The 26,550-nt window shown below is 35.0% G+C and overlaps 1 protein-coding gene across 1 annotated transcript; it reads right to left on the bottom strand.

Annotated features, from left to right (window-relative positions):
* Positions 1 to 706: 706 nt before the first annotated feature.
* Positions 707 to 21,183, bottom strand: LOC131930914 (angiotensin-converting enzyme). Its single transcript, XM_059287575.1, has 27 exons — positions 20,947 to 21,183; positions 18,903 to 19,113; positions 18,042 to 18,200; positions 17,842 to 17,929; positions 16,849 to 16,992; positions 16,538 to 16,729; positions 15,863 to 15,960; positions 15,449 to 15,621; positions 13,671 to 13,795; positions 12,078 to 12,176; positions 11,658 to 11,802; positions 11,417 to 11,515; positions 10,254 to 10,376; positions 9,793 to 10,068; positions 6,717 to 6,918; positions 6,356 to 6,514; positions 6,185 to 6,272; positions 5,445 to 5,588; positions 4,391 to 4,582; positions 3,981 to 4,078; positions 3,700 to 3,872; positions 2,654 to 2,778; positions 2,399 to 2,497; positions 2,174 to 2,318; positions 1,864 to 1,962; positions 1,566 to 1,688; positions 707 to 1,070 (listed from the first exon to the last, which is right to left on the bottom strand). Exons 2-27 carry the CDS (start codon positions 19,092 to 19,094, stop codon positions 776 to 778), a joined length of 3,855 nt encoding a protein of 1,284 aa, XP_059143558.1. The 5' UTR covers positions 19,095 to 19,113; positions 20,947 to 21,183; the 3' UTR covers positions 707 to 775.
* Positions 21,184 to 26,550: the final 5,367 nt, after the last annotated feature.

Raw genomic sequence — 26,550 nt, 5'->3', positions numbered from 1 at the left:
ATAGTATCATGATTGTGAGAAGTTTAGCAATTCAGTCCATTGGTTGCAGTAGTTTAGTACAGGAGAGGGGGAGTCAGATAAGTGCATGAAGTGTGGCAGTAGTTACGTGAATGATTTGTGGTAGCAGTTACGTGCAGGACTGTTGCAACAGTTATGTGCAGCGTTGTCGCAGCAGTTACGAGCATGGTTTTTGTGTACATATATATATATATATATATATATATATATATATATATATATATATATATATATATATATATATATATATATTATTTTTACACTTGTCCGTGGAAATCCATAGAACAGTTTGTTATAGGATAATTTTTGAATTTATATAATTTAAGTAACAATAAGCAGCAACCTAAATATTTAATCAATTTTGAAGCCACTATTTTAATATAGCATTTATATTTGTAGAACATACTTTTTAATAAACGATACTTTTATTACAAAAATAAAACATACATCCAACTGAAAACGCTACATATTTAGAAATGCAAATTAAAAAAAAACAGCAATCTTTATTTTTGGTTTAAAAATGCAATAAGTTAAATAAAATTTATATCTGAATAATTATTTGTTTTTTTTATCATATCTCATATCATATATCATAATATAATGAGTATATTAAAACTATATAATTATGCATAATTATTCCTTTGTAATCGATTAAACCGACTGAAATAAAAATCGATAAATAAATGCATCATAGATTGCGTGATCATAATTCTGATCAGACCTGGTTTAGCACAAAATAAAACAAATAGGGCAGCGTCTAATTTGCAAAATAAAACGTATTAAAACTAAAACAAATAAAAGAAAGCATCAAATTCAAAACATAGCTCCCCATTTGATTACTTATTTGACCTGAAAACTGTGGTGGCGTTGAATCTTTTGATAAAGTAGGGCAGTGTGGATCCCATCCATAGTCGTTTCCGTTTTCTTTAACCAAATAATCCATTAATGGTTTAAAGTAGTCAATCAGAGGCTGGGCGTCCATCTTGTATTGGCCAGTTAGAACATGCATGGCTTCTGGCCAAGGTTTTGACGACCCGAGACTCAACATTTCACTTTAGTAAAAAAAAAAAAAGGAGGGGGAGAGGGGTTGTAAAGGTGTTTGTAAAGGGGGGGGGGGGGGGGAAACATTATGGCTAAAACCTGACACCAGGCTCAGTTCTAGTTTGTATTGTTTACATCAAATGACTACCAGTACCACGCCATTATTTTATTACAATTCACACTTGATTCTTCTTTTTTTTACTTCGTTCTTAAATTTAGGGTTCAAAGGGATCCTCTACAATACAATTAAGTATACGTTTCAACTGGTTATGCGCCATTGAGGCCATTGGCTCAGATTTCATCCTGCTTTTCTTTTTGAATTAGCCTTTGTCCAAACAAGAACAAACTACAAGGCAGCAGTTATTTAATTTTGAAGTTGTCTCTACAGCTAACGAGCCTCTTCTGCCCGAGGGTTTGAACTCAAGACTTTTCGGTTTAGCGACCCTAGGCTTTATCGACTCGATCACGCCGAACCCTAGCACTTGAATAACTATTTGAGTTTTTACCTTAGTTTTGCACCTGCATCAGTGTTGTTGTAAATATCACACCTGTGTAATGGACCTGTGTAACCAGAAGTGTCACAGAGTGCTTTGTGGAACTGGAACTGTATAACGTAGCTAATAAAATACCTAGGAAAATTTTAATTTTAATTTATTTATGTATAATAATATACATACATACACACACCTGTAAATATATTTGTTTGTTTGTTTGTTTATTTGTTTGTTTGTTTTTTGTTTGTTTGTTTGTTTAATTATTAAATTTATTTATTGTTTAGCCGAAAATTCAGAATAATCGACATACCGCATATAGGGAATATTGGTAGGTATATGATATTTGGCTCCAGGGTCAAAGTGTGAGCTGTTTCTTGGAACTGGTGGAGACACACCCTGGTATCGACACCTTATATATATATATATATATATATATATATATATATATATATATTTATTTATTTATTTATTTATTTATTTATATATATATATATTTATATATATATGCATATGAAAATATGTATGCTTATACCATGATCTGCATATCTTTATGTGACAGATATGTAGCCAAGAAACTTTGCCTCGCATCACATATCTGTTGATGAGCTAATCTAAGTTACCTGTATTCCCACCATCGGGTGTTGTAGTTGTCTTTAGTCGTCTCCCCACTAAAAACCTCCCACCTCCACTGGTCAATAAGATAACCAAACGGTAGAAAAGCGATCTTCTGCAGTGCCATGTTCAGTAGAAAGTTGATGTCGGACTCTGGTAGAGGGAATATATTACTTTTTACTTGCTTCTATGCAAAAAAAGGAGTTTCCTGAAACAGATATTTCCCTACTTACTATTTTCGTTACTTAAATTGGTGATCAGACTGATAGACTTCATATGTTCCTGTGTCTGAACAGACAACGATATAGTGTCGCCAATCGCCTCATGAAAACCTGCAATGTTGTATGTTGCTACTTTAAAGAAGAATTGATTTTTGTCTGTCATACGTAAATCTACTTTTAAAAAGTAAACACATTAAATTGTGCCTTTGCGGTATTACATAGAATTTACAACTGCAAATTAAGTAAAATGATTGAAGAAACACTTACCTGGATTAGCGCCAGCTCTGAATTTATGGGGCTGATTCTTGTACTGCATATAGTATTGAATGTGTCCCATTTCGTGATGGGCAACATCCAGGTCTTCGTGGTTTACCACTGTACACTGCTTGATTCTAGGCATAAAATCAGGTTAATAGGTAAACAGTTCTAAAAAGATTTCTCCAATTAAACAAACTATTTCAATTTTAGATGTGTTTGTTACATTTCCCTATGGGGTCATCCATAAATGACGTCACACTCGTAAGGGGGAGGGGGGTCCGTAATTTTGTGACGATGTGTGATGAGTGGAGGGGGGGGGGGGGGGTTCAGATGTTGCGACGTCACACTTTTGCATTATAAAAAAGCAATGTTAGAAAACGAATTTTAGAAGTTATTTCGCGTTTTAGATAACTGTTTTAATAAATTTTAATAGTTTAGACAAGATTTTAGAAAAATATCGATGTTTAAAAAAAATTCAACTGCAATTTTGAGGAGGGGGTTGTAGGTTGAGGTGTGACGTCATTTTAGGCGGGGGGGGGGGGGGTTCTGGCTTTTTGTGACGACGTGTGACGGAGGGGAGGGGGGGGGGAGGTAAAAATCGTCAAAAAAGCGTGACGTCATTTATGGATGACCCCTATATTAACTCTTCTCAACAACAGGTCTGCATTTCATCAATTTAGAACACACTTAAAAATATTAACCTCAATTAATCGCCGTGCTTTAATTCTAACACGGTTAGAACGCAAAAGTAATAATATATAGCTCCAGTACTGATAATACTTTAATACAGTTTTATTTTTTGTGCTGTACATGTTTATTCTAATTAAATGCTTGTTATACCGCATCTCAAATGTCAGTGTTGATCTGCAATGTATTATATATAAATTGCTGTAATTATATGTATTATTTTCCTAAAGAAACAAACAATAATCAAAATTTACAAACTAAAATAACACTGCAACATATTTTAAAATATTATACTTCATTTTGAGCCTTTTTTTGTGCAGATGCCATTACCATAATACAAAATAGACTATACAAATACAAAAACTCACCGAAAATCTTGAGTGTTGAAAAAATCCCAAGCAGACGGATGGCAAACAACGTCACGGCCGTCTTTAGGTTTTTCTATGAGGGATTCGTTCCAGAACGTTGCGGGCACTGGAATCATGCCGAGTGATCTGAAGAAATCGTCAGCGGTCTGGAATATCTTCAGAGCTGTGTAGTTCTGTTGGTCCGAAACATATCATGTTTACATCTCAGAAATATCTTTTTGAAATAGTTTAAACTGTGCAATGTATTGTTTTTGCTTAGCTGTGTAAGCAATGATGCCCACCTGCCTTATCATTTCATCGGTTACATCCATGGTAGGTTTGTCACGGAATGGTACAAGTATATTATAAATATTATTCCACTTCTGTGCCCACATATTACCTGCAACAGGAAATATATAGATACAAAATCTCTACAAATATAAACGACAGCCCTCTAATATAAAGCTTTATGCTAATGAATTTTGTTAAAGCACAGTATTCTGTTTTTATTTAAAATAATTATTCAAAAGAATCGTTTTAATTAACTTAATTTACTTTTAGTAATGTCATCCATACATTCCGAGAAATAACTAGCCGATACTAGGGAGCTGGGATATGCCCAACATCCAAAGTTAAGTGCCGTGCCCTTACCTAGTAGTTGTGTCTGCTGTGATATCCCGGCCCCCACCATAGTAAAGTGCCGTGCCCTTACCTAGAAGATGTGCTGGGATGTGTCCTGAAGCAGGAAACTTGTCCTCCCCGTAGATCGCCTTAAGTTTACGTCTAGCATAAGCGTGCAGGTGTTCGTACAGTGGCCGGACCTGATCGAACAAAGCTCGAACATCGTCCTTGAAACTAGCGTCATCATACCAAGATCTCCAGTAGGCGCCAGTGTCCGCGTGACCTTTTATAAAAATTATAAACGGAATAATAAATACATAAAAACGTTTATAATTACAAGCTTTTATAAATGCACTAAAAAGAAGAAAATAATACAATTTTTATTAAATATAAAATCATTTATAAAATATAATAAATCTGCGGTTACTTTAAATATGAAAAAAATTACTTTCTTTAAATACTACTATTTATATCACTATAAAGAAAAGCGTGGGTCGCTTGTTTAAATACTTATTATTATGGCGGCCGACGTTTTTATTTAAAGTGATATATATATTTACAGAATTTTTTACAAGCTTTTTATTACATAAAGTATTAGGGGATGGAGTAGTCTAGTGGTAAAGAACTAGACTGCTGACCCGACAATAGAGTTACATGACTAAAAACCATTGCGCGCATATTGTACGTGATGACGCGCTTTTGCCGTGATGACGCGTGTGGATAGAACTGCCTACTAATTTGGTCATAAAAAATTATTTAGGCATATAATTAAGTTAAATTTAATGTCACGATGCATTGTCTTCATGTCTTCACCCACGTTCCAACTATGAACCGTATCTGTCAGTTTGAAGTTTGTGTAATTTCGCTAGGGCGTTTCGATCTAGACAGACTGAGGACAGACTGTCGACAGAGGAAGCAAGTTAAATAAAAGCTTGTAAAAAGCTCTTCATTTTGTGTACAAGCCATAAATACGTAATGTCACGTCCACAATGTGAATGCGTAAGCATAAGTATCCGTAAACATATTATCGTAAGCTTATGCCTACGCCCAAACCCACGCCATATTTAAAGAAGATTATACCATACAAATAAAACATAATATAGTATATAAGTATATTATAATATAAGTATATTAGCACTCCATACCTAGACTTTTTATGGCGTCATTACTAAGTGCAACGTATTCCGAAAACAGGTCTTTCATCTTAGCACCAGAAGCATCCCTCCATCCCTGCCAGGCTTTTAAAAGTTCATTGTAATTTGTCGACATAGCCATGATTTCTGTAAGCTCTGAAAAGAATTTTTTTAAAGAAACGAACCGCTAATATTAGTAAGCATTTATTATAGAAATGTACCCTTGTACAATTTAATATTTATAAGAGTAACTTTTCGAAAAAGCCCGATTTTCAAACATCGATCTTGGCCACAGAGAGATGAATAGTATGTTACTTTAAACAGTCTAATTTATATTCTATATCTATATTAGAATAAAATTAACTCGAAAAAATTATCAAATCTGATAACAGAATCAAAAAATGTTATTGAAGTTTTATATTAGCTTGAAACCTGATGGGAATTATTTTAAGAGCGTAGTGAATCCTACGAATTTATCCTACGAATATTTAAAGTTAAAATAGTATTTTAAATGCATTAATTGTGTATTGTATTAGCTGTGAATTTGTGAACAAAACAAACCGAGAAACACAAGACAAGAAATAAAGATCATATTTTAATTTTTACCTACACATTGAACTATCATTGCTTGTATTTAACGCTATCAATTTCCTAAATAACATTATACAACAAGTTAAGTTTGTGTTAAGTAATGTTGAACATTTCAAAACTACCATCATTATTTTATAGTGCAAAATTGACTCTAATCCCACCTGGGTCAAGATGAACACATTTGTCAGGTTTCAAACACAAGGTGGCGGTGCTGTAAATAGATTCCATATCGCTTATCACTTTTTGTAGCTGTAATAATAGTAACACAAATTTAACCAATTGTATTGAATTCTTCATTTGTTGCGAAATTGTATGGTCTTTCACAAACTCACCCTAGCCAGTTTTGTTTGATTTCTTTGTGCTGATGTACCAATGTCCATTATTTTGATAAGCTGGCGTCTTTGAATGGGAGTCGTGTTGGTCAGGTTAAACTGTGACGCGTTATTGTAGGCCTCTTGTGCGAATTTGGCGGTTTTCAGTTTCTGGTCAAGCTAGATGGAACAAAATGCAAATTCAAAATTTAATATAATCAATATTCATTCTTCGTTTTTAGATTGCTCCCAAAAATGTTTAAGGTAAGTATAAAAAGATACAATCGCTGGAATGAAATTGGAAACAAACTCAAACTCAGAGGCTCCTTAGTATCAACTTTATATTTCCATTTCTCTACCATTTTATTTCTTCCTAACATACCATCGCATTCTGGTTGTAAACTGTTATGTTGGTAATAAAGTTCCATTCCACGGACACATCGGCAAAATACACTTTCTGAGCTTCTTCGTTAAAGATCTTTAGAAAATCCTCTACATCCACATTGCTGGTTTGCACTTGGCCCCAGCGAATGAGGCCAATCGACAGAATCAATACCACCATCATGATGTTTACCCAGTGTAAACTGTAAAGAAGTGGAGATATATATAACTACTATATAAATGGTGTCGCCGACAAAGTTACGATCAAGCCCAAGTTTTGGTTAAACTACTATTACATTAATCTTGATTATTGGGTCAGTATTTGTCATGCCTCATAATGAAAATGTTCAAGTTACCTCAACCCAACATTTGCAAGCAAAACCATGTATATACTAAGTGCACTGTTGGTACAACGTAATGCAAAAAATTAGGCGGTATAAGAGGTTTATAGAATGGGCTGGGTAAAGATTTAAAATGCCAAAGCATTCTGATTACATGTGTAGGAGCCAGGAATTCAAATACAGTTTTTGCTTTGAGAACAAAATCCACAAACTATAGTCTAGTTTTAGAGAGCTATTTGGCAAACCCTACAGGAACGAAAATTTTAACGGCTATATTAAGCAAAGAGGATTGATATGTTTTTTTCTGAAAATTGAGCACAATATTTAAAAATGCAAATTAATAATTAATCAAACTCGAACCATAATAGTTTTATAAATACTCTTCTTTATCTAATTGATTTTAAAAACTAATGCGATGTGTAAACAAAATTCTAAAATATTATTTAAGAAAAAAATGTTTTAACTTCTTTACATTCTTGATCAGGTATATCCTTGCAACTTCCAGCTTCAGACAATGCAGCATTAATCAACTCTAAAGCGATGCTCCAACTATTTGAAGGAGATCCTCGCCCCCATTAGATAAACTTTAATTTACGTGACCATGACTTGTGTGACTTACGTAGCTTAGTAGAACAAGTGGTTTTTTTTTAAATCACTACATTTTTGTTTGTTTCTCAGCGGTATGATACGATGTTTTGATAGAAATATGATTAATGTATTATTTCCCTTTATGGATACTTCATAACGCTTATCTTCTTAGTCTACAAAGCTTCGAATAAATGAGCGATTACATTGCCAATGTACTTTTTACTATCAGAAGCAACATATGTGATTTTTCGTGTAATTGTGTTTTATCTTTCAGTAGCATAATGTAAGGTAAAATAATTAAGACTGGTGTTGACCAAGTAATCAACAAACCGACGAAGTCTCACGTAAACTCTGAAACATCTGTTCCCTACTGGCGTTAACTAATTAGTAGTGCTGCAATCAATAAGTAACATGGTCACCAAAATTAGCCATAGACATGGAAATAAAGTCTAGACATAAACATAGACAATGACAGACATACATGAACATGTACAAGTGCAAGCATGCATATTTTGATGATATATATATATCATAATTAATTGCACATATATATATATATGTATATGTATATATATATATATATATATATATATATATATATATATATATATATATATATATATGATGCTGTCAGTTACATTATTAATTTAGTAAGAATTATTTTAAAAGATTCATTTATTTCGTCTAAATAACATGTATTTAATACCAACAATTCTTAAAAAAATCAAACAACACATTTTATTTTAATATATGGTTTATTGACCATGATTTTCAAATATTGGAATATCTGTGTATTCAGCCTTAATTCTCTTTGGTTGAACTGTTAACAGCCACCTTAAGTAATAAATCATACATTACATTTTATCCGTTTAAGTACAGAACTCTAAATAACATGCTGCGAATTCAGTAATGCTTCTGAAAGTGTTTAATTGAACTTATTTTTAATATAATAATAGAATTACCTTATATTTGTACGACTAAACGATAATATGTAAGATCTGTTAAATGAATTTTAATGCATAGTTTGCCTTCATGTTCATAGACAGTCACCAATATATATATATATATATATATATATATATATATATATATATATATATATATATATATATATATATACTACATACTACATACTCTACATAGGCTATAAATATATATATATATATATATATATATATATATATATATATATATATATATATATATATATATACATATATATATATATACTGGTTCTAAAACAGAATTAGGGTGGTAACAAAAATCCGAAAGCACCCAAACTAAAAAGGAATGGAAGAACAATCCTATCCTCAGTAACAAACAAGAATACCAAAAAATAAAATCATAATAGTCCTGATAATGAAGCCATGTAAATTAACATTGCCAACTAATATTTCACTGGTTGTGTCTAATCAGTTTTTGCAAGACGTTGGACAATCGTTTCATGTCTAAACAATGTAAGAAGCTGTACAGTCATTTCGAAACAGTCAATGTAAATAACTGTACAGTCATGTCAAGACAGTTTAAGCAACTGTACAGTCATGTCAAGACAGTTTAAGTAACTGCACAGTCATGTCGAGACAGTCAATGAAAGAAAGTGCACAGTCATGTCAAGACAGTTTAATCAACTGTACAGTCATGTCAAGACAGTTTAAGCAACTGTACAGTCATGTCGAGACAGTCAATGTAAGAAAGTGCACAGTCATGTCAAGACAGTTTAAGCAACTGTACAGTCATGTCGAGACAGCAATGTAAGAAAATGTACCATCAAGTCGAGACGATCAATTTCAGTTACTGCAGTCCGTACGAGACAGTCATGTATAGACCGGAAAAATAATAAACTCTTATAGTCATGTCTAGACCATGTAAGAAACTGTACAGTCATGTCAAGGTAATTTTAGAAACTGTGAAGTCATGTCGAGATTGTCAATGTAAGAAACTGCACAGTCATTTGAAAAAAAAATTAAAGAAACTCACAGTTATATCTAGACAGAATATGTAAAAAAACTGTACAGTCATGTCTAGACAATGTAATTGGCTGTACAGTCAGAATGTATTCTGATAAAAAAAAAGGTAAAAAAAAAAGTATAAAACGAACGTATCCAAAAAAAAAAAAAGAGGAAAGAAAAATAACGTAAAAGAACATTCTAAAGCAACCAAATAAAACTGAAAGAAATAATAGGCACAAACAAAATGAAAAAATAATTCAAAACAAAGCGTCCCATCTGATGATTGTTTTGACCTGAAGAATCTGGTGTAGGGCAGTGTGGATCCCACCCGTAGTCGTTGCCGTTTTCTTTAACCAAATAATCCATTAATGGTTTAAAGTAGTCAATCAGAGGCTGGGCGTCCATCTTGTATTGGCCAGTTAGAACATGCATGGCTTCTGGCCAAGGTTTTGACGACCCGAGTCTCAACATTTCACTAAAAACAGAAGTTGTACACTAAAAGTGGTTAATCGAATATAATTTCTATACTTTTGTGAATGCAATGATAGTGTAATTAAAGAATCAGCATAATCAATTACAATCTGAAACGTAATAAATAATTGAAAATTCCATGGGCTATTTTTTTTATTTCTGCAACATGGGAATAATTAAATATCTTACCTTAGTTTTGCACCTGCATCAGTGTTGTTGTAAATATCACACCTGTGTAATGGACCTGTGTACCCAGAAACGTCACACAGTGCTTTGTGGAACTGGAACTGTATAATGAAACTAACAAAATACCTGTAGAAATTTTTAAAAATCATATTGAATACCATCATAAAGGGCCTTATATATATACATATATATATATATATATATATATACATATATATATATATATATATATATATATATATATATATATATATATATATATATATATATATATATATATATATATATATATATATATTTATATATATGGTTCCATAAGAAATGATCTCAGGACAAACGTTCCCAGGACAAAAGATCTCAAGGACAAACGATCTTACGAACAAAAGATATCAGGTAATGATTCCTCCCCCCCCCCCCATCCTATCACCGTTCGAACGAAATTGAATTTATATCATCATCATTCCTTTGTGGCCCCTGGGGAGCAAATGGCTGCAACCACACATCTCCATCGGACTCAGTTTTGGACTGCTCCCTTGATCTGTGCCCATGTGAGCCCAGCTGTTTTCGCCTCTTCTTCAACCGTTCTTCTCCATGTCTATCTTGGCCGGCCCACCCTCCTTTTTCCCTGGGGATTCCAGTCCAAAGTGTGTTTTGCGATGTTTTCTTTTTCTTTTCTTAATATGTGTCTGATCCATCCCCATTTACGGGCCTTGATATCTGTCTCTATTGGCTGTTGCTTTAAAGTTCGCCACAGGTCTTTGTTTGATATTCTGTCCGGCCATCTTATTTTAAGTATATGCCTTAAGCATTTGTTTACGAATTCATTTCGAAAATATATACCAGTGCCTGTCTCCCCTCCACCGGAGAATTTAATCCGCCCTCGGGAAGATTTCAAGTGCCCCCCCCCCCTACCCCCGGAGAAACAAAGTCTGAAAGAAACAATTCTGCATGCTTGAGGTTTAGCACACCTTACCCCCTCCCTCACACACCCGAAAAGTTACCTGAGAGAATCTGAATTAGGCTTTTGTCATGTTTGATCTTATATATATATATATATATATATATATATATATATATATATATATATATATATATATATATATATATATATATATATATATATATATATGTATATATTATACTGATAGTGAGCGTAATCGACAAACCTTATATAGGGTACACTGGCAGGTATATGGTATTTAGCACCAGGGTCAAAGTGTGAGCTGTTTCTTGGTACTGGTGGAGATAGACCCTGGTATCGACACCTTTAAGAAATATAAACATATTTTACATACATATATATATATATATATATATATATATAATGTTTATCCATTATTATTGAATTATTATTAAACTATTACGAACACGTTTTTTATGTTACGTTGGTTTTAGCCCGCTGCTCACCTGTACTCCCACCATCGGTTGTTGTAGTTATCTTTAGTCGTGTCACCACTAAAAACCTCCCACCTCCACTGGTCGATAAGATAACCAAACGGTAGAAAAGCGATCTTTTGTAGGGCCATGTTCAGTAGAAAGTTGATGTCGGATTCTGGTAGAGGGAGATTGTTAGTCGTTAAAGACGGGACAGAATGAATCGATGCCACAAAATTTCTGTGTTCTCATTCTATCAAAATAAAGATAATGACAATTTTTCTCAACAATACATGGGATGTGAAAAAATGCCGAGAGTGAGGTTTTACCTGCTTCTAATATTACTTCATTATTATGGAAAAGGCTCTTTTAGTAAAAAGTAAAAGAAATCTAACGAGTAATGCGAGGCGTCTAAATTTTTCAAAATCTTACGCCTCTAATGATGCCACTTACTGATGTCACTGCCCACCTCCTTAATCAAGTTGATAGATTTCATGTGCTCCTGTGTTTGGACTGACAGGGATATTGTGTCCCCTACAGCCTCATGGAAACCTGCGGGGACAAACACTGAAACCATGCAAAGTCACGTCGACACGGACACGAAAAGATTTAATAAAAATCTAATAGTTACAAAAATTTAAAATTTAAGTTTTCATGAAAAGCCATGTAGGGACTTATATAAATTTTACTTAATTTCAATTATGTTTAAAGAGAATAATTAAAAACCTCAACATACTTATTAATTTTAGATTGAGGATTATGAAAAAATAAATTTAAACAATATGTTGAATACTTCTGTAGATATTGGATTTAAATATTTTTAGTATATAACTATACTTTAATCTTTATTAGATAAGTTAAGTGTATTATTTTGCAAAAGAATAGTGCAAACATGTCTTACAAAATATGTGTGAGTGTTTAACATTAATATATGATCAAACAACTCGTTTTAAAATTACTTTTAAAAACAATTACGATGCTTTAAGTGAGTTGTATCACTACTATAAAGGCAGTATAGTTGTATTTATACTTACTGAATACAAATTCCTGCACACGTAAAGATTATTGAGAAAACATTCAAATACAAAAAAAAAATATATGGAAAACAGCATTTTTAGAGACGTAATGAGCTTTTTTTAGGAGAAAAGATTTTAAAACTTTGTCCTCTTAAAAAGCATTATGAAAAAAATAATAATAATAAAATGCTTAAAGTTACTGTTCATCTTTTTTTTCCACATATTTTTATACTAGACACAACGCAATGGTGAAAGTTTGGAAATTTAAAATAAATGGTGCTCTGTGTTCGTTTAGACATTCCTTTATTAAGGATCTGAAATGACATGCTCAACCAACCGGGGTTAGCCCCTTCTCTAAATTTGTGAGGCAGCCCTTTCACCTGCAAGTTGTACTGTATATGCCCCATCTCGTGATGAGCTATTTGGAGATCTTCCTGGTAAATCATTGTGCACTGTAAGATTCTATACCAGGAGACGAGATTGGAGGACTAATTAGAGAACGTCCCAAACTGCCTGATGACTAAAGAGAAACTTCTAAAAACGATTGATCTAGAGATGGCTATACACACATTTGGCCATCATTAGTCCAACGTTTAGCAGGTGGGACTATTTTTCTTATGATTCTGAGTATTGCATAATCGATAAGTTATTGTGTTGAAGATTTTTATACAACAATTAATATACAAATTGAATGAAGAGTGATGTATGATTTTATATGAAAAAATACATGAATGATATATATGAAGCAAAAACAATTGTGTAATAAAGCAAAATAACTAAAGGACATATATTAGCAAAATAAGATTGAGTATATAGAAAGGGATAAGTTAACATTGATATAGATTGACAGATTTTCTGCCAACATCCCCTTTACTATGCGGATTATCTAAGATAAGCTTTTCTTTTTATAGCTATTAATATGTTAGCTGCGAAATACGTAAGATATACTGGTTGCAATAAGAGACGAATGTTTTTTACAGAAATGTTAGAATTTTGATTCAAAATTCAAAATTAGGATGAAATAACACACCGGGATTTGCACCATCTCTGAATTCAACTGTCTGATTCTTGTACTGTAGAAAGTACTGAATGTGTCCCATTTCGTGATGGGTAACCTCCAAGTCTTCGGCATTTATCACTGTACACTGTTTAATTCTAGACACAAAAAAAGCATGCATTAAATCGTTTCATCCGTTAGATTATGCTTAACTCTTATAAACCATAAGGATGTGTTTCGATTTCCAAGAATAATATTTTAAACTTGGTTAAAATATGATTTCATATTATAAATTTTAGCCGGCGTTTATTATACTTTTCGTCTATCTATATGCTCTTCGCGATTTAAACAAAAGGATTTTAATGTTAAAAATGCAAAGGAGGAACGCACAATTTCTTTAAAATGTAAGTAGCTAATATGGCAGAGGCGTAGCGAGAGGGGGGGCGGGAAGTGCGGACCGCCCCGGGTGACAACATTTAGGAGGATGACACCAAGGCAAAAAATAGCAAAATATATAGAGAAAAACTTGAGGGAGGGGGTGCAAATCGAAAGTTTGAGGGGGGGGGGTGCAAATCGAAAACTTGACAGGGGGGATGCAAATTGAAAGTTTGAGGGCGGTGCAAATCGAAAATTGTCCCCGGGAAGGGTCGCTACGCCTCTAGGGGGTGACACCATTAAGTGCCGCACCGGGTGACACCCAACCTCGCTACGCCACTGTAATATGGTATTACATTGGTTACTTTCCGTGTATTGATGTTATAAATCATCGATGTATATTTATTTAATCAGCAGTAACAACAATAATTTACATACAAAAAGTTACCTTTTTTGTAATTACAATAAGTAATCAAAGCACGCCCCTTACACCATGAACAAAACAGTAAAGCAATAGGAAATGATGTTTCATCCTTTTCAAAAAATATTAGCAGTAATGCAAATAAAAACATGCACGAAGGCAAATAACACACCGGGGTTGGCCCCTCTCCTGAATTGTACGGGTAAATGTTTGTATAGGAGATGGTATTCACTGTGTCCCATTTCGTGGTGCGCCGTTAATAAATGGTTCCGCTTAGCAGTCGCGCACATCTTTATACTACTCAATCGTTCAGGAAGTTTTGCAGTGATAAAAAAAAATATTATTGCATTACGAGGAAGATAAAACCCCTAATTGTCTTAAAGATTTTAAATACAAATTGAAGTTTATAAAGCGATTCTAGATGATAAACATTAATAAATTTACAAACTTATGGAAGTAAATTCAACTCAAGAATTTCTCTTCAGGAATTGCGTCCCACCCCCTTAACACCCACCTATTTAAATATATAATTTATTTTTAAAATGTATAGGCTACTTTAATTAACCAGTCCCACATCCGGGTAATTTAAGTTCCCCCTCCCCCAGCCCAAAGTTTTAAGTAGTGCACTACAGCCTCCCTCCTCTCCGCCCCGGGGGATTTTCTAAAATATTGTGTTCGGGTAATAATTGATCACATTGTCCATGTTGTTCATGTGCTTTTAGTGTTAATTCGTGCTTATGTTTCTCAAATCTCACGAATTTTCAATTTGCGTGGTGTCAACAAAATATTCATTTTTTTCGTGTGGAAATTTTATGCGATCAGCGCTTTTTTACCACTCTGACTTTGAACAAAAATCCACCGGAAAACGGTTTGCCAAGAAAGAAATTAAAAAAGATATATGCAGAAGTAAAATTGGACGTTAAAATTTGAAATGATATTTTATATAATCCCTACTCAGAGATATATTTTAAAATCAGAATGGCTAACGAAATAAGAAGTTAATACTAAAACTCACCTAAAATCTTTAGCGTTATAAAAATCCCAAGCAGAAGCGTGGCATACGACCTCACGGCCATCTTTAGGTCTTTCTATGAGGGATTTGTTCCAGAACTCTTCGGGCATTGGAATCATGCCGAGTGATCTGAAGAAATCATCAGCGGTCTGGAATATCTTCAGAGCTGTGTAGTTCTATAGAGCCAAAAGATCATGTGATGAATACATCCCAGATGTAAAATAAATAAAAATATTAACAAAGGCGAAGGCGAAAACGTTATCGGAAAATTATGAAACAATTAAATGTGGTGTTCGTTCTAACTCTGGGTTTAAGGGGTGATTAATTGACTGATTTATTGACTAAAAAATAATAAATGTACTTGGCTAAAAATGTTAACAACGTGGGTTTAGCTGTACAATAAACTCTGCCGTTTACCTGTCTGACCATTTCATCCGTTACATCCAACGTAGGTTTGTCACTAAAAGGTACCAGTACATCATAGATATTATTCCACTGCTGAGCCCACATGTTACCTGGTTAGTTATACATAGGTTTTAAAAGTTTAACGAAAACAGCATGATAATATTTAAACTGTCAAAATAAATTTAAAGGCCACTTTAATGCAGGAAGTAGGGTTCAATGTTACGGGCATGGAAAAAGTGTTGCATATGTGTTATCCCGCCAATCCTATACCAAACAGGAATGCTGCGATAAGCCTTAACTTTTCATCATCTAACGAGTTACTAACGTCTATCTATCTGAGATGTATGGATGTCCCCTTTCACGGAAGTTTCTTACCCTTACCTAGCAGTGGTGCTGTGTCGTAGCCCCTAGTGTCTTGCGCTTACCTAGCACTTGTGCTGCGATATCCCCACCCCCCAAAGGTTAGGTATAATGCGCTGCGTCATGTCCCTAAGTGTTGTCCACTTACCTAGCAGTTGTACTGTGATATCCCCTTACCCCAAATGATAAGTGTCGTATCCTAACTTTGCAATTTTGCTGTCTTCCACCCCCCCTCCCACCACCACAGTAAAGTGTCGTGCCCTTACCTAGTAGTTGTGTCTGCTGTGATATCCCGGCCGCCACCATAGTAAAGTGCCTTGACCTTACCTAGCAGATGTGCTGGGATGTGTCCTGAAGCAGGAAACTTGTCCTCCCCGTAGATCGCCTTAAGTTTACGTCTAGCATAAGCGTGCAGGTGTTCGTACAGTGGCCGGACCTGATCGAACAAAGCTCGAACATCGTCCTTGAAACTAGCGTCATCATACCAGGATCTCCAGTAGGCGCCAGTGTCCGCGTGACCTGTAAGGAGATAATTTTTTGTTGAAACATTTATTAAAGTAGAAATCCCATTCGTTGAACAGTAATGTTATGGTACAGAAATGTAATAATTTATTTTCCTTTTAGATTCTTAATCCTACCTAGATATTTTACTGCCTCGTTACTCAGTGCCACGTATTCCGAAAACAAGTCTTTCATCTTAGCACCAGAAACGTCCCTCCATCCCTGCCATGCGATCAACAGCTCATTGTAATCTCTCGACGAAGCCAAAATCTCAGATAGTTCTAAGAAGATGAAATTTTAAAACAAGTAATATTTTACAATTTTAATTGTTACTGAGATGAGTAAAGAACTAATTTTCCTTAATCATATACATATATATATATATATATATATATATATATATATATATATATATATATATATATATATATATATATATATATATGTATATGTATATGTATATATAGCTCATATTTAGTAGCATTATCAGTTCGATAATTTGATAATACCTAGACATTGTGTAACATGCCTTTCATTTGTTCACTTAACTCGCATACATGTGGGATACATGAAATAAGGATTACTTCAGTATTAGGAATGCTAATTCTTTTTTTATTGTAGGGTGTCAAATTCAACAAATAGAATTGAATTATTAGATTGCTTAGGATTATTATATACGGCATAGTAATCCTCTTGCAGTGTAGTGTTGCTGTAAATGTGCAGTGTAAGCTATCTGTAATGTATCATGTGGTGAAGAGATGGGTGACTTTAACATGCAAGTGGGTAGTTTCTTGTATGGTGTAGCGACCCTTCCCGGCGCCCGGGGACAAACTTTTCGATTTGCACCCCACCCCCCTTGAGATTTCGATTTGCACCCCCCCCCCCAAACTTTCTATTTGCACCCCCCTCAACCTTTCAATTTATTTTTCCAACCCATTTTGGCGCCCCCTAAGGTCGGCGCCCGGGGACATATGTCCCCCCCCTGCCCCCCCCCCCCCCACCCTCGCTACGCTATTGTGTGAGATACATATTTACTGAAGAGAGGTTATAGATTTGGTCGAATGTATCTATGGGTAGGGAAGCAGGAGTAAATGTTGTACCAGTTATTAGCAAATATTCTAAAACCCCACCTGGATCAAGGTGGACGCATTTTTCAGGTTTCACACACACAGTTGCGGTACTATAAATAGATTCCATGTCACTCAAAACTTTTTGTAGCTGTAAGAAAATAAGCACGCATTAAACTATTTGTTAAAGTTCTGTGAGTATAAGAAAATAAGCTGTTTGAGAACTTTAGGATGATTATAAATCCATAATTTCACAAACTTACCCTAGCCAGTTTTGTCTGATTTCTTTGTGCTGAGGTACCAATGTCCATAATTTTGATAAACTGGCGTCTTTGAATGGGAGTCATGTTGGTCAGGTTAAACTGTGACGCGTTATTATAGGCTTCCTGGGAAAATTTAGCCGTTAGAAGTTTCTGCTCCAGCTAGAAGAAATCAAGAATATTAAAAATGTAATTAAGCACAAACATTACAATCGGTTCTTAAGTATAAACTGTTATCACTGTTCTGTTTCTTTTGGATCCTAAAATAGCAAATATGATCATATATATACATATATATATATATATATATATATATATATATATATATATATATATATATATTATTTATTTATTTATATATATATGTGTGTGTCTGTGTGTGTCTGTGTGTCTGTTTGTCTGTGTCTGTGTGGGTCTATGTGTGTTTGTATAGCTATACTTATCTGAATGAAACACTGTTGGTTATTTTTAAAGCGAACCTAACATGCATGATTTGCGTGTGCGTAGTGGTTGTAACAGGGGAATTACCGCTAATTTTAAATAGTTCTTATAAACTTTTATGTTGGTGTTGAAGTTTCGTGTGACTTATCATCTTCTCTTGATTGTAATCTGTTATGTTGGTGTTGAAGTTTCGTGCGACTTACCATCTTCTCTTGATTGTAATCTGTTATGTTGGTGTTGAAGTTTCGTGCGACTTATCATCTTCTCTTGATTGTAATCTGTTATGTTGGTGACTAAGTTTCGTGCGACTTACCATCTTCTCTTGATTGTAATCTGTTATGTTGGTGTTGAAGTTTCGTGCGACTTACCATCTTCTCTTGATTGTAATCTGTTATGTTGGTGTTGAAGTTTCGTGTGACTTACCATCTTCTCTTGATTGTAATCTGTTATGTTGGTGTTGAAGTTCCATTCAGCGGACACGTCAGCAAAATACACTTTTTGAGCTTCGTCGTTATACCGTGTTAGGAAATCCTCCACATCCGTATTGCCGGGTTGTCCTCGACCCCAGTGAACGAGGCCAACCGTCACAAACAACAAAACAAGCATTCCGGTCATCCAATTTTACCTGTACTGCCTGAAATAAATAATTAACAACTGTGTTAAAAATTAAATGGTTAAATATTTATCGGTAGATACTCGTTAGCTGGAAGACGTGTTATTAAAACAAGTTAATATTAAAGCTTGTGTGAAAATTATGGTTATCGTAATATTTATATTAACAAGCTTAACTTGGGTCAGTGTTATGATCGAGATGTTAAAAATAAAATGTGGCTTTAACTTACTGTGAAGAGCTCAGTTTGTCTATGTCTCACACATTCAACTCCAGACTACATAATGACTGACTCTACCATCAACTTTTACACACAAGTATATCTGCCACGCCCACCTGACTGTCTAACTCCGCCACTTTCCTCATTACAGACAAATTCTATAACTAACACCCCAGCACACTAAATGTACCATAAATTTCATTCTAAAACCCCAGCAGTAACGGTGTTTAGAAATACACTTTTTTCTTTAACTTTAACATGACATATTCTTTTCCTTAACACAAAAAAGTATTGCTAGTGCTTTTAAACATTATTAAGAAGATCTCTATTACTATATTTGTTTTTTAAATTCTGAATCTATGTATATTACCAGTCCTAAAGGTAACTATCAACTCTGATCAAACTGCTTTCAAATGAACAGCAGTCACGCATGACAGTTAACAGACCATAACTTGTTGACTGGAGATACTGCTTTTACGTAAACAGTAAATGAATAAAAAATAGGGCAGATGTGCTCTAGGTTTCTGGGACACTTTGGTAAAAGAAATGGAAATATGCAGAGCTTGTTTCTTACGGAATAGTAATAGCCACAAATACACTCGTACACGTACGCGTACATGTACACGCACACTTACATTTACGCTGAAGAAAAAATCAATATAATGATGGCAACAATGAGATATATGATAGATATGTTTTAATTAAATTAGTTAAAAAGAAATAACTGGACATAATATCATGTCACGAGTCCCAGTTTAATTTCCCACAAAGTAAATTGCACACGTCCCCATTGTTTTGTTATCGTGCTAATGCAGCTAAGCTGTTGATCGTGGGTGTGAAGGTACAGCTGTACAAGACTCGAGTGTACGTAGGTTTTGTGTGGAGTTGTGTAGTTATTTCAATGTGTCAGAAACACGTAGACACCTTGTTGTTACCTGTACAGCCAGTGTACAACCAGCCACACACTAGCACCGTGTTGCTTAGTTTGGCAAACAAAACGAAAATAAACACGCATATAGCCTCAACAATAAATACATATTATGAAGACACACACACACACACACACACACATATATATATATATATATATATATATATATATATATATATATATATATATATATATATATATATATATATAAATATATATATATATATATATATATATATATATATATATATATATATATATATATACGTACATTTATACATGCATATATATATTATTTAAATATATATATATATATATATATATATATATATATATATATATATATATATATATATATATATATATATATATATATACATATATATATATATATATATATATATATATATATATATATATATATATATATATATATATATATACGTACATTTATACATGCATATATATATTATTTAAATATATATATATATATATATATATATATATATATATATATATATATATATATATATATATATATATATATATACATATATTTATATATATATATATATATATATATATATATATATAATATATATATATATATATATATATATATATATATATATATGTATATATAAACATATGTGTGTTATTTAAGTTTATAAATATTTTGGTAAAATAATAAAAACGTGTTGCTTACAAATCTAACAACTGAAATCCCAAATAGAAGTTACAATAAAAAAATCGCACACTAGTCTGTGGCCGCACAGCTTTTCTTTGCCACGCCCACCGTCTTGTCCACTTTGCTGCCTGATACTGTTACTTCCGGTTGTTTGTGACCGACTAACCCTCTAGCGGTATCTTAGGAATCTTTCACCAGTCATTAACTCTTAAAGGAGGGCTGGTGTCGAAAACGTAGAGAGAGTGTGTTTGTCTAAGGTTTGAACTACAGCAGATCTACAGGGCAGACAACCTTCATTCATGTTTTATTAAAATGACAGAAAAATATTGTAGGCCTATACGTTTAATTCATTAATTAGTTGTTTCTGTTAAATTGGCTCCTATCATGATTTATGTATGCTGGCGGACATGTTAGAACTGTTTATGCCAATAGGACGTAATAGATCACAGTGTTTCTTCCAGACTTTTTTCTCCGGGGGGGGGGCACTTGAAATTTTCGGGGGGGGGGGGGGCGGTAGACTTTTTTCGCGGGGGCGGACACTGTTAAAAGTATATATTTTCTATAAAAATTATATAAATTTCATTTCGTTCGGGGGAGGGGGCGGTAGAATTTTTTCGGGGGGGGGGGGGGCGAACTGGAAGAAACTCTGATAGATCAGCTAACGAGACGGACAAAAAAAACTTTTTCGTTTAGAACTTTGTAATTAGACTACCGTTTAATAAAATATAGGCCTAATTAGACTTCAAAAGTTATAGACAATTAGACATTTCGGACTAGCCATTAATCTGCCATAGTTTGAGCTACCCGTATTTTTCACATAGTCGCAGAATCTGGGTAGTAATTCAAAGTACGATACCGTACCAGTATCAACTTCTGCAGCGCACCTACCCAGTGATTGTTAGCTTTAGCAATGCAAGAATCCCTGGATAAAATTTTTCCTTTCACTGAATGTTTGCACTGTTTGGTCATTATCATAATGTGGACGTCGTTAAAAACTTTCATTCAACAAGGCTAAAAGAGAAGCTGCCATTTTATTTCGACTTTCACTTGAAGCTTAAAAGGTTGTTTTTCTATCTTTTTTCTATAGCGTAGAGAGTTGGATTGTGTGTCTACGTGCTCCTCCATGGGCCGGTTCAATTAAAATCAAGAATTTATCGTATATAAATAAGACAAGGCGGGTGTTTGTTAAGTGTAAGGTGACAGAGCGTGTTGTAAAACTAGGTCAGCGGCTTAAACAGTCCCATGACTATCTCTGCAGAACTTTACATCAAATGGGTTTCGTTATTATATACAAACGTGGCATCAGTCATTTTATAGTATCTGCCATAGGTGGCATCAGCCATTTTATCTGCCACAGGTGGCATTAGTCATAGTATCTGACATAGGTGGCCTCAGTCATAGTATCTGACACAGGTGGCATCAGTCATAGTATCTGCCATAGGTGGCATCAGTCATAGTGTCTGCCATAGGTGACATCAGTCATAGTATCTGCCATAGGTGGCCTCAGTCATAGTATCTGCTATAGGTGGCCTCAGTCATAGTATCTGCTATAGGTGGCCTCAGTCATAGTATCTGCCATAGGTGGCATCAGTCATAGTATCTGCCATAGGTGGCATCAGTCATAGTATCTGCTATAGGTGGCATCAGTCATAGTATCTGCCATAGGTGGCATCAGTCATAGTATCTGCTATAGGTGGCATCAGTCATAGTATCTGCTATAGGTGGCATCAGCCATAGTATCTGCTATAGGTGGCATCAGTCATAGTATCTGCCATAGGTGACATCAGTCATAGTATCTGCTATAGGTGGCATCAGTCATAGTATCTGCTATAGGTGGCATCAGTCATAGTATCTGCTATAGGTGACATCAGTCATAGTATCTGCTATAGGTGGTATCAGTCATAGTATCTGCCATAGGTGGCCTCAGTCATAGTATCTGCCATAGGTGACATCAGTCATAGTGTCTGCCATAGGTGACATCAGTCATAGTATCTGCCATAGGTGGCCTCAGTCATAGTATCTGCTATAGGTGGCCTCAGTCATAGTATCTGCTATAGGTGGCCTCAGTCATAGTATCTGACATAGGTGGCCTCAGTCATAGTATCTGCTATAGGTGGCCTCAGTCATAGTATCTGCTATAGGTGGCCTCAGTCATAGTATCTGCCATAGGTGGCATCAGTCATAGTATCTGCCATAGGTGGCATCAGTCATAGTATCTGCTATAGGTGGCATCAGTCATAGTATCTGCCATAGGTGGCATCAGTCATAGTATCTGCTATAGGTGGCATCAGTCATAGTATCTGCTATAGGTGGCATCAGCCATAGTATCTGCTATAGGTGGCATCAGTCATAGTATCTGCCATAGGTGACATCAGTCATAGTATCTGCTATAGGTGGCATCAGTCATAGTATCTGCTATAGGTGGCATCAGTCATAGTATCTGCTATAGGTGACATCAGTCATAGTATCTGCTATAGGTGGTATCAGTCATAGTATCTGCCATAGGTGGCCTCAGTCATAGTATCTGCCATAGGTGACATCAGTCATAGTATCTGCCATAGGTGGCCTCAGTCATAGTATCTGCCATAGGTGGCATCAGTCATAGTATCTGACATAGGTGGCCTCAGTCATAGTATCTTCCATAGGTGACATCAGTCATAGTATCTGCCATAGGTGGCCTCAGTCATAGTATCTGCCATAGGTGGCATCAGTCATAGTATCTGTCATGGGTGGGATCAAAAAAGAAATTACGTTTTATCTAAACAAATTTGCATTGTGTATTGTGTATTGTGCTTAGATTAGGGGCCGTTTCTGCTGCCCACATGGACATTTGCTTTAGCTCACAATGTCATTTGATGAGTCCCCGGAAGTCATGCTCAGTTTAAATATAAAAGTTGTCTTTAATTAGACGGATCGTAATTTATAAAATAATCTGATATGTTGACCAGAGGGTAACATAACACAAGTGATTAAATGGGGATTTAAAAAACTGAATCACAGAGTTGTCGGTAACAAGAAAACTGTTTCAGTGTTTTAAATATCATGCACAGCATACGCAACATGTCGCTTTACAGTGTGGAGAACTCTATATCCTACAATGATGATATGTTGCCGAATATTTTTTAAAGCATACTGCTCAATGTATAGCACAAGTAGACGACACTTTTAGAAGGGTAATTTCCATAAACAATTTTTTCCGTTATAAATGGTTACATAAAACATTATAACAAAGAGGTATCTATATATCAATCTCTCAACACACTAGCATATAGGACTACGCTCCCTACCCACGTCAACGACAGCAAAGTAATCCTTTAGTCAGGCGACATCTGTGAGGTAATTACAACCTTTAATGACAGAATGAATATTAATGATCAAAATAAAGATAAAAGCTTTTGTTACAATGTTGTGTAGCCAACATATTGATGATCGTGTGAAGCCTACATACCACTGGTTGTGTGAAATCTACATAGTAATGGTAATGTGAAGCCCACATATTAATGGCTGTGTGAAGCCCATATATAAATGGTCATGTGAAGCCCACATTGTGGTGGTTGTGTGAAGCCCACAAATTGATTGGTTGTGTGAAGCCTACATACCTCTGGTTGTGTGAAGCCCACATATTGATGGTCGTGTGAAGCCCACATACCACTGGTTGTGTGAAGCCCAAATATTAATGGATGTATGAATCCCACATTGTGATGGTTGTGTGAAGCTCACAGATAAATGGTTGTGTGATGCCAACATATAATAGGTTGAGTGAAGCCCACATATTGCTGGTTGTTTGAAGCCCACATTGTGATGGTTGTTTGAAGCCCACATTGTGATGGTTGCCTGAAGCCAAACATTTTACTGTTCATGTGAGGCACGAATTAAAATATGTGTAGCTATTCATGTTATCTCTTTCAATATCTACTTCCTATATACTTGTTAACAACACATTTATACCTCTACTCCAGTATTTGTCTCCCTTATTTTGTCGCCCTTTATTTATTCGAGTAGATTTACAATAATAAATGGATAACTAAAACAAGAATGTCTGCATTGATTGCGTTTATAATAAATGTCTGTTGGTAATACATTTCTGAGTAGATTATTTTGGTACAAAACTTGAAAAAAATGTCTGCGTATATGACGGTGGTAATAAATTTCTGTATAGGTAAGAAATGACTGCACCTTCCACTTAAGCCATAAATGTCTGAATTAATGACGTATATAAAAAAAAAACTTCTTGTATGATGTTACAAATGAGCTCTATAAAATGTGTCTGTGTAGACCAACCGGGTAGCTCTGCATCTGTGCCCTATCAATCAAGTGACGTGATAAAATAAGGGGGTGGGGGTGGGGGTGGGGTGAGGGTGAGATACACGCAAGCCGTTCTGTTCACTGGAGTGTTGTTTCTAATATAACCGTCTGATCGTAAAAAATGTTTTTAGCTTTAATGGGATTTCAAGGCATTTTATCACTGGCTTCAAAATAGTAAAAGTTTACTTCTCTACATAAACAATCTGTTCAAATGTCATTTGAAGTGTCGTAATAAAAATATTTATTGTATGGAGATGGGGAGGGGTGGGAGGCAAATGTTTGGGGCGATGCTGTTACAATATTTATTTAGTTCACATGGTTTTATAAAAGCCTCCAAATAAGTTAACCGATAAAACAAAAGAGCATTAAAAGTAAACAAACCAAAACAAGAACGGACTGGCACATGGAGAAGGAGGGGGGGGGGGGTGTGCAGAACAATGTGAGGGATGAATGGGAAGAATATAACAATATAAGAATAATAGGGAGGAAATGGGTGAAATGAACAATGTACAATGAACAATGTAAAAATAAGTAGGGAGGAAGTAGAGGAACAAAACTATAATAGTTACGTTATTCTGTCAGTCAGTCTGTCTGTCGGGAAACTTTCACAGTCAAACGAAAAACGTGACGTCACATGGAACATAGGCCTATAAGAAATTTTCAAAACGAAACAAAATATGAGCAATTCTATAGCCGAAAAAGCACACACGATAAAATGACGCCAGTGATTCTAGAGTAAACAGAATTAAAAATCCAATGCCGAAAAAAAAATACACAATGACGTCATCGGTACTAGATAACACAGACACTAACATTACAGCCTAATTTATTTGTCTAATCTTTTCGGCATCTCTTGTGACATCTCTATGGGGGGGGGGGGGGGAACAGAGCCCCCCGCCGCCGAATAAAGTCTGCCTAACGAAATACAATTTATATAGAAAATATATACTTTTACCAGGGTCAGACTACCCCCCCCCCCCACCCTTCAGAGTTTCCTTCCAGGCATCTCTTGCGGGAGCCCCCCCCCCCCCCCCCGAACGAAATGAAATTTATATAGAAAATATATACTTTTAACAGTGTCCGCCCCCCCCCCCCCCCCGAAGATTTCAAATGCCCCAGTGGAGAAAAAAAGTCTGGAAGAAACACCGCCCCCCTTTCCCGGAGAATTTAGTCCGCCCTCCCCCAAAAAATTTTTTATATGATTCCCCCCCCCCCCCCCTCCCTCCCGGAGATAAAAAGTCTGAAAGAAACACAATCTGAATGGTCGAGGTTTAGGTCCCAAAATTAGGAAACACGTCTAGGTTATAGAAGTAGGGG

The sequence above is a fragment of the Physella acuta genome, unplaced genomic scaffold (assembly GCF_028476545.2).
Source record: "Physella acuta isolate Inbredline_101_S28 unplaced genomic scaffold, ASM2847654v3 ptg001865l, whole genome shotgun sequence".
NCBI lineage: Eukaryota > Metazoa > Mollusca > Gastropoda > Physidae > Physella > Physella acuta.
This window is presented reverse-complemented; position numbering and strand designations above follow the sequence as displayed.